The sequence below is a fragment of the Hippichthys cyanospilos genome, chromosome 13 (assembly GCF_059441005.1).
Source record: "Hippichthys cyanospilos isolate Australia breed blue-spotted pipefish chromosome 13, RoL_Hcya_1.0, whole genome shotgun sequence".
NCBI lineage: Eukaryota > Metazoa > Chordata > Actinopteri > Syngnathiformes > Syngnathidae > Hippichthys > Hippichthys cyanospilos.
In genome coordinates, this window is record NC_142381.1 from 1,320,585 (window position 1) to 1,334,688 (window position 14,104).

Sequence of the window (14,104 nt, forward strand, 5' to 3'; positions counted from 1 at the left end):
AATTCCGTTTTGGAACGGTTTACTTCGTTCTTTAACAGTTGATTCATTTGTGCTCTGCTCGCTTTGAGCTTTGTTTTTGGCGCCATCTCTGGCCGCTGTTGATATTACATTTTGAAGTGAGGAAGGACGTTGTGGCTTCAGGTGAGAGCGGTCACCGTCAATGAAGCACGCGTTGTTCTGTCTCTTCCTTTGTAAGAATGTTGTCATTAAATGCCCAAAATGAGTTTGTTGATCCCACAACTTGCGACCGTGGCTAACATGCTAGCTAAAGTTCCTTTCGTAAACTTATTATAGTGCCGCCATGCATGCAATTAGCTCATCAGCATTAGCAAATAGTATTTATGTTTGTGCCAGATATTTCCGTTTGCTATATGCTGGCATATGCAAATGTTTTGCGTTAAGTACTCATTTGCAGGTAATCAACATTTTGTTTTGAGATGAATAGCAGTTATGATTGATTTAATCGATGTAATTTGTGTACATTTTGAGACGGCATGACGAATAAAATATTCCTTCTTCAGTTTCATAAATGTATGTTAAATGTAGTTACTTCTGTTATTGCATTTTTACAGTTTTTGTACATAAAGACGACATAGATCCGCCACCACAAACAAAAAGTATATACTGTATGTACGTTGTGTCATGAGTGTAGACCAGCGTTCGAAGAATGACGGACCGACGATTACAATTCCATATGGCTTGAAAAAATGACGGGCCGACGATGACGGAAAGGGGGCGGGGCTCTGACACATGTCGGACCAGCCGAAAAATGTAAGTCGCTCGCCTCTGGGTGTTAGCGTGATCAAATCTATCCCCTGGTAGTGGTCCCAGTAGGCCAAAAAGGGTTGAATCTTTCTCTAATCTGAATCCGTTAGTGCTGGCCTGCTTGCGTTGCCGCCGCCTACTGGCGCTGGGCCTCAATGAAGCCCACATTTATCATCCGCAAGCTCTCCCGATAGAGTTGAGCCATTGTAAAAATTGCTTTCCTTTGCAGACCCGTTGATATCAATTGTTGCCAAGCTACTGTGTGTGTGTTTTTTTTTTTTTGAAGTATGGCTCATTGTACGTTGAACAGGATTGAGTTAACAAAGGTTGCTTTGCCGTTGGGCGCCCACAGTCAATTGATGAATAAATGATACACAAGAGTGCGACGGTGTGATTTGGTCCTGCCCGGCTCGTGTCAATGTCACAGCTGCAGTGTGCCAGAGCTTTGCGCTAAAAGCTTAAGGGGGACGCTTTCATCATATTGAAGTTTCCCCAAAGTGACATTACCGGCTCACCGCGCCAAATCAGCTAATGTAACGACATCGGAAAGTAGCTCGTAAAAATGGAGGGTTTGACTATTATGTCATATCACATCTTGTAAATCAACCAATCGGCTTTATTTACAGACTGGAGGTCGCTGGAGGTACGAAGTGTTGAACTGAAAAAAACGTTTTGGAATATTTTTATATTTATGGGACACACCCATACTTTTGTACATTGTACTTATGCACATAAAAACACATATGTATCATACCACATTGGGCTAGCGCGTCGTTAGCACTTTGACAATGACATCACACAGGAAGCACTTTGCATGACCTTAAACGAAACTTCAGTACATTTACATGATCAAAATAATCCAAAAATGCTGGTGCTCCTGTGGACTTATAAATGATTCCTGGATCACTGGAAATATCAAAAACGTACAAATGGGGTCTCTTTCTCTCCGCTCTCATCAAAACACTAGCGGCACCTCAAGGCTAACAAGTGAACTGCATTCATTTTGTCAACTGCTGCAATAACTAGGATTAATTTAAAGGTTTTAGGAGCAGTTTAAATTTTTTTTACATGATATATTTTGATTATTATGCACTAGTGTGATTCTACTATGTATTTGTTACCCTTTTTGATGCATTTTTACAATTGATTAATATTCATTTAAAGAATTTGGGAGTGTTTTGGTGGGGCTTGACTTCGAAATAAATGAATTTTGTAAGTAGTGGTACCGCTGTGTCGAGGTAATATTTCTTGTATTTGTTGTATTTTAATGGACTCTGTTTGTGTGTTTATTTTTACAGTGTACTTTTTGAGTGGATATAAAAGTGCGTTGAAAGCAGTTTGTTGCGCTATATAAAGCATGCGAGGGCGGAGCAAGGAGCGCAGCCGCTTCCTCGCGGTTTTGCGTCATGGCGCAAATGTGCCAGCCAATGGAGACGACTTCCAGGGAAGATTACAAGCCGGGGGAGGGAGATGTTTTGGGCGCATCCTTGTGTGTGTGCGTGCTCTTGGCCCCTGACACCGATAGTTTGTTTACTTGCTCGCTAATGGCGCTTAATTGTCTGGAACGCGGCCAGCGTGTCGGGCCTTGGCTTTTGCCAAATGGCCGTCCACTCCGGTGATATGTGGGGGGTGGGCTTTTCCCTTCCAGGCTCTAATAGCTTCTCGGGAAATAAAACTGAAGCCTGAATTCTGATTGATGACCCCCTCAAGATCACGTATCAGGGCGACTGCCGTTTCGTATTTCCCTCCTTTGCTGTTGCGTAACTTGAATTCGGATTTAGATAGAGCTCGTTTGTCGTTTCGGTAGGGGAGCGGTCAAAGGTGACCCCGGGGAACTGGCTTTGCATTCGCCGGGTCGAGTGTAATTGCACATCCCCAACACCGGGTGGTGCAGTGGCGCTCTCGTTGGCTTGAAACTTTTTTTTCTTTTCCAAAATCACACTCATAACGAATGCGATTCCTGAAGGAATCACGTGTGATGAAAGTAGAGGCGGACATTCTAAAAGGAGATTTGGAAATATGGAATTTTGGGTCTGTCAGTGGTAGTAGAAAATGGGGAACTGTGGGAAAATTTCGGGGCGTATGAAGTATTTCAATGTTGGGAATGAAACGATTGCGCTAAATGCTGTAAATATGAAACGGGAAAGCTTTAAATGTCAAATCTCCCAATGTAAGTGAATTGTATTTTGGGAAAAGATGGAAAATCCACACCAGCTCACATGAAGCGGCGGTCTTGTCAAATATTCATCGGCTTTCATTAGGCGGCGGCCGTGATCAAGCTCATTTCAAACGCCTGTGCCAAGACGATGGAGGGCTTCCATATTAATACTGCATAGTGTTAATGAAAGGCTCGTTCTTTAAATGGGACCGCGAGCTTGCATTCCGCCAAATCGCCGGTCTTGCTTCACCCTTGCGCCATATTGTGTCTTTCAAATTACTTTAGCGGCTTTCGCTAATATATATTTATATATATGAGAGAGAGAGAGATTTGAACCATCACTGAGATTTGAACCCTTCAAATTGCTTCATGATACAATGTGCAATCAAGACCTATCAAAATAAAAGCAAATATAAACAAAAGAGTTGTAACATATCATTTCCATTGTTTTTATGGGGATAGGGAGTGCAAAAAGCGGCGAGCGATTTGTTCCTGTGTTGCTAACGTGAAGGGAAAAGGGCAAGATGAGCGTGCGCATGTATGCGTGGTTGGGGGGGGGGGGCTACCGTTGCGTGTATTGTGATGTAACGGCTGGAGCGGGAGTACGGATGATCTCATGCGAATCATCCTGGCGGTTATCACCCAGCCGCCGTCGCTAATCTGCTCGGGCAAGGCCTCCATCATGCTGCGCGCTGGAGATCCAGGAACACTCAGCATGTTGCTGACATTTCAGAGTAAAGATAAAAAAAAAAAAAAAAAAAAGGGCAGCTCGCAGTCACCACGAAAAGTCACCAATGGAATCTGAGCTGTGGTGATATTTGCCAGGGTGCTCTGAGAAATGATTCAATCATTTTGAAACATAACTGCGACTATGAATAAGATTATCTATAAAAATGGCGTACCTAAAACTGTATAAAAGCAATATGGGTCAACTTTTAACAACTTTTTTTATAGCATTTGTACAGGTTACAGGTTAGTCTGAAACTGAAAAAAAAAAAATAACCAAACCGTGTTTGTAGATAAAAAAAAAAAAATGTACATATTTATTTGACTGCAGTTAGATTTCACATGGCAGGAACAAATCTTTTTCCCTGAGGTAATCTGTATGAATCTTTTTTAAAACCATGACAAGAACAGTACATTTTTTTAAAAAATTAAGAGCAAATCAATTGGGACATGAAGCAAAGCTAAATTGTTTTAGTGGCAGCTTGCAAAACATAGTTTTGACTTTATAATAAGTTTTAATCTAATGCATCCCTCTTAATACCGTGTAACAGCTTTTTCAAATTAAGAGCTGATGAATTGGAACCATGAAGCAACATACTGCTAAGTTGTATTTTAGTGTCTCCTTTACAAACCTTGAATGGCTTTGTTATAAGTTTTAATCTAATGAAACCCTTTTTAATGTCATGACATGAACAGTACATTTTCCTTTCAAATTAACAGCAAATTAATTAGAACGCGAAGCAACTTAGAGCTCAATTTTGTTATAAAGGTATTTGAAAAAGTCTTTTTTTATACCCCTCCCCCCCATTGAAAAATTCTTTGCACCGGTTATGGCGTCAGTGTAGCTAAGTAGCGTTAGCGTTGGGTTCAGATTTAGGTTAAATACGGGCCTCATAAGATGGGAGGGGCCAGGGGGAATAGACGGCGTTGTGTAATTACACTAAGATATGGAGCCTGTTGTCATGAAGGCCCCCAGCGGAGGAGTGGAATTTGATTCGGGGCCTAAATTGTGCCGGCGGGGCTTTCATCTTGGAAAGCAACAGTCCGCGGGCGAGAAGAACGGCTTTAATAATCGGCGCCATGCTGGATGCTCGTAAAGAGTGTGATGGACTGTTGTATTGCCGCGCACGAGAGGTTTAACATTAGCTAGGTTGGCCTACATTTTGGGGAAAAGAGAGACTGAAACGATCCGATTAATCGATAGATGAATCGGCGATTAATCGACCGTGCCTTCTTTCCCTGTTGCTTCCTATGTGTTGTGGTCTTGGTCTTCAGAATCTGTTGTAGTGGAAATCACAAGTGCTGTTTTTTTTTTTTTTTTTGAGGGTGGGTGGGGGGGGGGCTGCCATGCGTGCAAATGGACACCAGAGACCTGCGAAAGCCAGAGAGAGGATTGCATTGAGTGCTTTGGGGTTACATGAGCAGCAGATGTGCAGAAGGGAGAGAAAAAAAAAAAAAAACGGATTTGTGAGTGAGGCGATAGCCAACGCACGTTCGTAAACAAACAAAAGAAGAATAAGGACGCACTTTTTTGATGACTTAATGAGGACACCTGAAAAAAATCCTACTAGCGGCGACATCACTAATGGGTTAAGCGCTCAAGTACTTCAGTAATCAAGTACTCTAGATAGTTCAGTACTAATTAATCAGTTCCTTCAGATAGCACTCAATCAATTAATTGCATTAGCTAATTAAATATTTGAGTAAACAATTAGATAGTACTCTGTTGATTACTACAGGTAATCAAATATAATTAAATACAATGATATGCAGTAGTAATCAATTACTAAAGTAATTTAGAGAAATTTATTGGTGGGACTTTCATACCTATGTTTAGTAATCTAGTACCTTAGATATTTAACTACTTTAATACCTTAGGTTCCATCAAGTACTTTAGATAATTAAGTACTATAGTATTTATGTAATGGATCAAAAAATCAAGTACCTGGGAATGATTGTCTGGACTCTGAAAAACGTAAAAATATGTCTTTGGCATCGAATGCGTTTGGATCCCAAGGCGGCGTCAAAGAGATGAGATGACGCCATAGCGTGTGGATTTAAGCCGTCCCATCCCAAGGCGGGCTCGCGGTGGGGTCGCGCCCGACCGACTGCTGCGTTTTGCCCTACTTTTGGATGCTGAGCTATGGGGGCCATCCATCGCCATTACGCTTCTATTGATTGCTCCCCGGGATGACATCATGGGCAGGCGCGAGCCCGCTTTGACCCTGATCGCCTACATGACCCATTTATCCTAGAGAGATGTTTTTTTCTTTTTTTTCTTTTTTCCGGGCAGATACTGGTCACTCAAGGAACTTCTAGTCATTTTAAAAAACATATAATAAAATATATTTTTTTTAATGTAATTTAATGTATTTTTTTAATGCCATGTCAGGAACCTTTTTTCTTTTCAAATTAAGAGCAAATTACCAGGCACATGAATCAACGCATTGCTAAATTCTGTTATAAAGACTCCTTTAAAAAAGTTAGGCTTTATTAGAATTTTAAATGTGATATAGTGCATGTTAATGGCTTGACAGGAACAGTACCCCTTTCTTTTCAAATTAACAGCAAATTAACTGCAACTTGAATCAACATATTTCCAAATTATTATAATGGTCCCTTTGCAAAACATTTGGCTTTATTATAAGTTTGAATGAAATTTCATGCATTTTAATCCTTTGACAGGAACAGTACATTTTTCTTTACAAAATAAGAGTCAATATAATGAAACATGAGGAAATACATCAATAAATTGTTATAGGAAATGTCCTGGAAACACATTTTATATCTTTACTCATAGTTTTAATCTACTTTCATGCATTTTAAAGTCGTAACAGCAGGAGTAGTTTCCTTTTCAACTTGAGAGCAAATTAATTGAAACATGATATCGCATCATTTACAAAATGTTGTATGCCTTTATTTTGATACATTTTATCCTGATGCACATTGCCATCAATGCCACATTTTGGTTATTTGGAAACGTACGCAAATAATGCGAAACTGTAAAACGAGCGTTCCTTGGTATTTGGAGCACAAAGTAGAACGTGGAGTCCATATTTGGCTCTCAGACGACGTCTGGAATGTGTCACAATGGTGAAGCTTAAATGGGTCAGCGTCACATGACTTGCTATATTTTCGGACCCTGACTGAGGTAAAATTAGCAGCCTTTTATGAATAGAAATTTTCCAGTAGTCACTTTTGACAGCAGCGCTCATTTTATTTTGGGCTGCCTTCAATTCCTAAAATAGTGCAGTGTTTCAATTGCGGTGTAAATGGAGAACCGCATGCATGGTGTTGACTTTAAGTGTTTAAGTCCCAAAACAGGAAAAAGAATGTTTGAGCGCATACAGATGTAAACCAGCGCCTGACGAATGACGGACCAGAAGAAAAAAAAAGTCCATTAATGATGGCTGAATAAAGAATGAAGGGTTTTGCGCAATTTCTCATGTTTATAACTGAGTGAAATTGTTATGATTGATTCTATATTATTTCATATTTTCCGTAAGTAAAAACTCACTAAGGCGTTTTTGCAGCAAAAATGTCAGTCAAATTCATTAGGTTGTACCTCAGTTTTTATCCGTTAAGACCGATTAGTGTATTACATATTTGTCCGTTTTAAAAATATTTTTTGTTAAATTTTGAGGCTTCCGTACTCTTCCAGCTATCTTGTGTTGTTCTGCCGAGACTGGACCCGATTCTAACACAACTCCTTGACAGGCGCGCATTCCTTTTTGGCAAGTTGATTGGTCGCCGCGTGTGTGGAGTTTTGTGTTTTGCGTTTCACACCTCTTCCTCAATGTGAGGCGACAACAAAAGTCTGGCAGCGGGCGCGCATCCTGAAACGGATCCAGCCGGCGCTTTGTTTCCTTGCCATATTTAGCCTTGGTTGATGAGCTGGGGAAAATATTTGCCTTGTTTTTGTGCTTGGAGGAGGAAAAAAAAAAAAAGAAAAAAAAAGGCCAGATCATTTGCGGCGGCGCTTTGAAGCCAGACGCTCAACAAAAGTTGAGAGGTTTCCTGACAGATGCCAGCAATTCTGCCCGTGCCTAATTAGCCGCGGTCCATTGCGTGTTTCGCTTTTAGCGACGTGGGAATGCTAATGTTGTAAAAAGGAACAGATTAACATTTGACATCTATCTATCTATCTATCTATCTATCTATCTATCTATCTATCTATCTATCTATCTATCTATCTATCTATCTATCTATCTATCTATCGCTAACTATCAAGCTAGCTAACTACTGTATCTAGCCATCTACCAAGCTAACTATTTTTCTGTCTTATCTATGCATCTACCTATCTCACTCTCTCTATCTCTAGCTAGCTAACTCTCTTAGCTATCTAGCTATCTCTCTAGCTAGCTATCTCTAGCCACATCTCTATCTCCATCCCTAGATATCTAACTCTATCTATCTAGCTAGCTAACTATCCGTCTAGCTAGCTAGCTAGGTAGGTAGCTATCTCTAGCTACGTCTCTATTTCTCTATCTCTAGCTAGCTAACTCGCTTAGCTATCTATCCATTTATCTAGCTATCTCTTGCTATCTCTAACTCTATATCCCTCTATCTCTAGCTAGCTAACTCTTATCTATCTAGCTACCTCTCTCTCTCTCTCTCTCTCTAGCCCTCTAGCTAACTAATTTTCTAGGCAAAAATGCTAACGAGCTAAATGCATGCAAGGCAGCACCGTATAACATGCTGAAGATAACAACTAGCATTAGCTGGCATGTTATCCACGGTTACAAGTTATCGGAGCTACAAACTAATTTTGCGTATCATAAATGAAAACATTCTTACTAAGAAAGTACAACTTAGGGGCCATTTTTCACAGAGATACAGAAAGAACAACGTGTGTGTCACTGACAGTGACTGCTCTCAAGCGAAGCCACGCTTTCCTTTCTCACTACAAAATGTAATATCAACAGCGGCCGGAGGCGGCGCCAAAAACAAAGATCAAGTCAAACAAAGCACAAAGAATCAACCGTAAAGGGTAAACTAAACACACAAACAAAGCAGTCAGTTATCTTTGCGTATGTGTGAAATAACGACTTGAAGTTTTGCAGAAGTGTGACTTGCTGACTGTCTCTCCTTTCACCTTATTTGCATTTAAATGAAGGCCTTTCAGGTGCTTTCTTTGATTTCATGTGACAGCTGCCCTCGGGTTTTTATTTTTATTTTCTCTATATATAGCATTTTTCAAACGAGACGAATATAACTTGGCGTCCTTTTTTTAAATTCTCAGACAGTCTAATGAGGACGTGCTGTATAAAAAGCGAATGCTATCTCACTAGCAAAAAAAAAGTGGATCCGTGTGCTCGCTTCAAGGTGGACGCTTGATAGACGGTTGTCTGCCGCCATCTAGTGGTCGCAGTGATGAGTAAAAATAAAATGTTTAAAATGAGATGACGTCGTTTTGGGAATGAAGCAGGACCCTGTTTCACTTTTTACAATTCGTCAAATTTAAGTTAAAACTGATTTCAGTCAGTAGGTATAATGGATAAACTTCAATAATGACTTTAAACATTTAGGGTACGCTCTCGTAAGTGTGCAAATAATTGAAGACTGGCCAAAATAAAAGTTTTAAAAATTAAAAAAATAATTTCCATTTTCTTAAATCATACTGAACAATTAAGATTTTATTTGAACAGCCAACAAACGTTTATTTAATGGTCTGATTCATGCAAAAATATTCAGACCAAAATAACGAATACCGGTTTAAAATCAGTTTGAACATAAACTTAACATTCATAATTTACAATTCATAATCTCACTTGCAGTAAAAAGTACATATTTTGCCTATAATTTTAAAAGAAATGATTCTTTATGCACAGTACAACTATACCTTTAAAAACATTTTTTTCTGGTCAACTATGCATTTCTTTTAATAGCTAATGGTGAGCGGGGGGGGGGGGGGGGGCGTCTGAAATGTTTTCTCTTTCCTGGGGGGTGAACTTAAAAAAAAAATTGCAAAGCAGTGTTGTGGCTACACGGAGAGTTGTGATGTATGTTAAGTGAACGATTCTTTGTTCGACAGAAAGTCCAATTTCTGGCTGCACGAATCCTCTGACGGAAAAACAAAAATCTTCCATTTCCAAGCGTACAAACGGAGAGCACGAAACGGGAGGCGCGTTCTAAACGACAATGTCTGTCCAAGGCGTGCCATCAATTTGTGCTTTTTGCAAGAGCAGACAAACGTCCTTGTAAAGATTCTATTGTTGGCCGCCGGTTCCAGAGGCCCACAATAACCGGTTTAGGCGGCGCATTATCGGATCACTTTACAGCATCTGTGTAACATGAGAGCAAAGTCTTGTCATGACAAGAAGCCTCCATTTTTGCACCCCCCCTCCGCAATCCAAATGAATGTTTGATGAGCCGTTAAGTCCTAATGTCGCGGGCTTAATGTCCTGTAATGATCCGGGTTCCCGCCGGTGGCCACGCCCCGACTTTCGCTCGCTCCCTCGCTCGCTTTTCGTCTCGTTGGCGGACAAGTTTGCTCAACGCGTGCTGCGCTTCGCCCAGCTATGAGCTTCCCCTTAAGAAAAACCGTCTCAGGTAGGATGCGCGCTGGGTTTTTAGCGTCCCTGATTGGCTTTTGGGTGCTACGGTTTTGGTTTTTTTGCTTTAGGAGTCTTGCAAAGGTGCGCGAGCTGTCCGTGGTGCTGAAATCGGATTCCTGCCAGTCCAAATGCTGTTTTTCTAGTTTTTGTGTGTGAATGCTGCTTTTATTCATCACTGCCATCGAAAAACATTTTATTTTTATTTTATCGATGCTAATAAAGTGATTTTATCATATAATCATATATATGATGTGATTATTACACCCCACATATCTTATACTTGTCAAAATGTATTTTTTTTTCTACCTTGAGAGGTAGCAAAAATGTATGACTGGGACAATGTGATTGCACATATGTGCACACCCTGAGCTATGGGCCGGCAATCCCCTCATTCAAACCCAAAGACGTCATTTTATGTCTTTACAGAGCCCGGAAATTTCACCCCACATTGTACCATACAGATCGTTTTTTTTTAATTTTAAATATCAGGCCAAAAGACGGGGTCTGGTTTTCCATATGAGTGAATAAATAAAATATTTGGGACAAAGGTCAAAAACTCTTGACAGATACGTAAAAACACGTCTTTGGGAGTGAATGAGTCATTTCCTTGGTGCTGGAATCTGAATTCCGGGTGTTTTTCTTGCTTTTATGTGTGATTGATTGAGAGGTAGTAGGAATGTATGACTGGGGTAATATGATTGCAGATTTGTGCACACCCTGGGGTATGGGCCCGCAATCAATTCTTTCCATCCCAAAAACGTAATTTTCTTTGCATAAGTAATAAAGTTCTGAAATATATGTTTTTTCAAATACTAAAAGAAAGAAATGTCTCTGTATAGTTTCACACATAAATAGAAAAACAAATGAATTAAAAAAAAAGTACCTGGGACTGAATGTCAACGACTATTGAAAGATACGTAAAAACACGTCTCTGGGAGTGAATGAGTTATTTCCTAAATTCCCCTGTACAAGTACATTTATTTAATCTTAAGAGGTAGTAAAACTGTATGACTGACATAATATGCTTGCGTGTGTGTGCATATTCTGGGGTAAATCAGGAGCTTTTTAAATGGTGGCAAGTGTGTATTGACTCCCATTTGACTCCTTTATTGTTCTTTGTCTTATGGATCCATTCACTGCCATCAATGACGACGTATACGCATTAAGAGGCTCGCAAAGGTGTGTGAGCTGTCCGTAGTGCTGAAATCTGAGTCCCTGCTCGCCAAAATGGTCTTTTCTAGCTTTTTTGTGTTTACCGCTTTCACTCATTCACCGCCATTGAAGACGTGATTTCTTTTTCTCCAAAGACGTATTTATATGTCTTTAGACTAGAGTCCAGACAGTTAATACTAGGTACAGTACTAATTTACAGATTTTTTTCCAAATACTTGGCCGAAGGAGGGTCTTTTTGTAGTTTAGGCTATGTGTCGATAAACAATAAATGAAGGACCACGAACTGAATGTCCAAAACTCTTGAAAGAGACGTAAAAATACGATTTTGGAAGTGAAAGACGTACGTGAAAGCACCTCAGGGGCTATGTGACTTTTTAACAAGGTTTCTGCATTAATCTAATTTAATGTTTTGCGTTTTTTGTGCGTGAGGACACAATGGGTTACATTGAGTCAACTGGACTGAAAATATATACTGTATATGCTGGCTGGCCAGTCAGGAAATAAGTAAAAAATAAAATAGGCGTGAAGTTTTGCTTTTGGACACCAGAGGGTGTCCTAAGTCCGTTTATTTGAGCGTCGAGTGTGGAATCACGTGACTTATGTTGAGCATGGCGCCTGTGTGAGCGAGTTGAGAGGAAAAGTGCCTTTTTCATTTTTACTCACTTTCGGAACAAAATCTGTCAGTTTTTCTTTCTTTCTTTGTTTTTATTGTTTTGCTATCCACCTGGGACTTTTTTGGTTGTAGTCTTGTGTAGTATGTATTCTATAAAGGATTGTTCGACCACTTCTTGGTTTAGCTGATTTTAGGGAGGCAAAACCAAGCAAATAAATATTAAAACCTATAAATAAGTAAAATAATATACAAAAATATATTCAATCATGAAATTACAATTATTCACGAATGTATGTTTTTATTTACATTACTTTTTGATTCAAATATTTGTTTATTTGTAAATATTTGTTGCATTTTCTTTGTTTTTTTGAGTATTTTTAATTTATTTTTTTATTTGAGTACTATACTGTACAATATACATCCAGATTTTTTTTTTCCCCACTTTTATTTTCTACTCTTGTCTTTTGTTTATATTAGTTTCATTTAATTATTCAAGTATGCATATGCTTATTATTTCTGTTTGTTTTTATTCTTTTATTTTGATTGGCAGTTGTAGTCCTGTATGTACAGTAGCCTACAAAGGAATATTTGCGCTGTGGTTAGGCAGGCAAAGTTAATCAATTTTCAGGGTGGAAGAATGACATTTTGGTTCTGCATTGCTGTCAAACGGACGCGAGAACGTTTCAATCCGGTTGGCATATCGGAAAGCTTTTGCTGAGTGAGCATCTTTGTCAGATGCGCTGTTCCTTCTTACGTGAGCGCCAATGTCTGTCGCGCGCGCGCGCGCGAGCGAGCACTCCCTCCTCGCCGCCGGTTGGAGGCGGGACGCTCTCGGGCACGGCAGCTCTTTCTCTCTCTCTCGGCAGTCCGCGCCTCGCCTCCTTTCCAGAGAGCAAAGAAGAAGGCATGCCACTGATAGGTTGACACCCCCCACCTCCCTCCCCCCCCTCCCGCTTTGATCGCGGTCTTCAAGCGGCCGAGCCCGGCGCGCCGCAAACAGGTGTCGCCCGCCCGCCCGCCCGCCGCAGGATGATGCAAAGGAGCGTCCCAAAACATTTGCCCGGAAAATGAGGATGCCCCGCCATGAGAGAAGTCCGTCCCCGACCTGTAGCTTTTCTCTTCCGATCCGGACCCGAGCCGCTGGGCTGATTTGACTCCGGCGTCGCCAGCGCTCGGGACTCCAGGCCGGCGGCGGCGGCGGCGGCGGCGTTCGCCAAGGTGGCCATGGCGGCGGCCATCGCCAGCTCCCTCATTCGGCAGAAGCGGCAGGCCAGGGAGCGGGAAAAGTCCAACGCCTGCCGCTGCGTGGGCAGCCCCAGCAAGAGCAAGGGGGGCTGCGACAAGCCCGGGCGCCTCAACGTCTTCTCCAGGGTCAAGCTCTTCGGATCCAAGAAGAGGCGCAGGAGGCGGCCAGGTCTGTTGCGTAACCTCGCTCCTTTGGCCCGAGGATGAAAAGTTGGCGGCGACGCCGGGGGAATCCCGCCCGGCGTCCGCTCGCGACCGGCCGCGTTCCCTTTCTCGCAGATTCCAAATTCTTTTCTGGAAGCGCGTACTCGCTAAGCTCCGTACGAGACCGGAAAAATGCAGCTTTCCACGGAGCGAGCCCCAACTTTTGTAGGCTCACGGCTGGCTCTTTTGTCCTATCGCTGCGGCTCGCAACTAATTTAATCCCAGCCGGACCTCTGACCATCAACAGATGGAGCTTTGACGTCTAGAGACGTCACTGGCGGTGAATGAGTTTGAACGTGTTGACGTGTATAGCTGTTGATGGCGGTCGTTTAGTTCAAATGGATCTTTGACGTGTAGATCCGTCAATGGCGGTGAATGAGTTCAAATTGTTTTTTTGACATTTGTAGCAGTCAAAGGCAGCCAAAGTTAAAAAGATCTTTGATATCTATAGCCGTCAATGGCAGAGAATGAGTTCAAATGTATTTTTGACGTGTATAGCCGTCAACGGCGGTGAATGAGTTTTAATTGATTTTTGACGGGGAATGGGTTGACATTTTTTTTTCTTGATATTTATCAGCCATTTTAAACTATCAGTTTGGCTCTTTTTTACATGTATCTTGTTCTTATTTTGTATATCACAAAAAATGGAATTTGAGAAGGGGT

General features: G+C 41.2%; 1 protein-coding gene across 3 annotated transcripts in view; it reads left to right on the plus strand.

Moving 5' to 3' along the window:
• Window positions 1-14,104, plus strand: part of fgf13a (fibroblast growth factor 13a) — a 64,255-nt gene that overhangs the window by 30,828 nt on the left and 19,323 nt on the right. The window contains exon 1 of one of the 3 annotated variants that reach the window (XM_088431280.1): window positions 13,012-13,406. The exons of the other annotated variants lie outside the window; for them this stretch is intronic. Within the exon in view, the coding sequence (XP_088287406.1) occupies window positions 13,217-13,406 (190 nt within the window). The 5' untranslated portion in view covers window positions 13,012-13,216. Of the gene's footprint in view, window positions 1-13,011; window positions 13,407-14,104 lie in introns of those variants that run through there. 3 annotated transcript variants of the gene reach the window in all.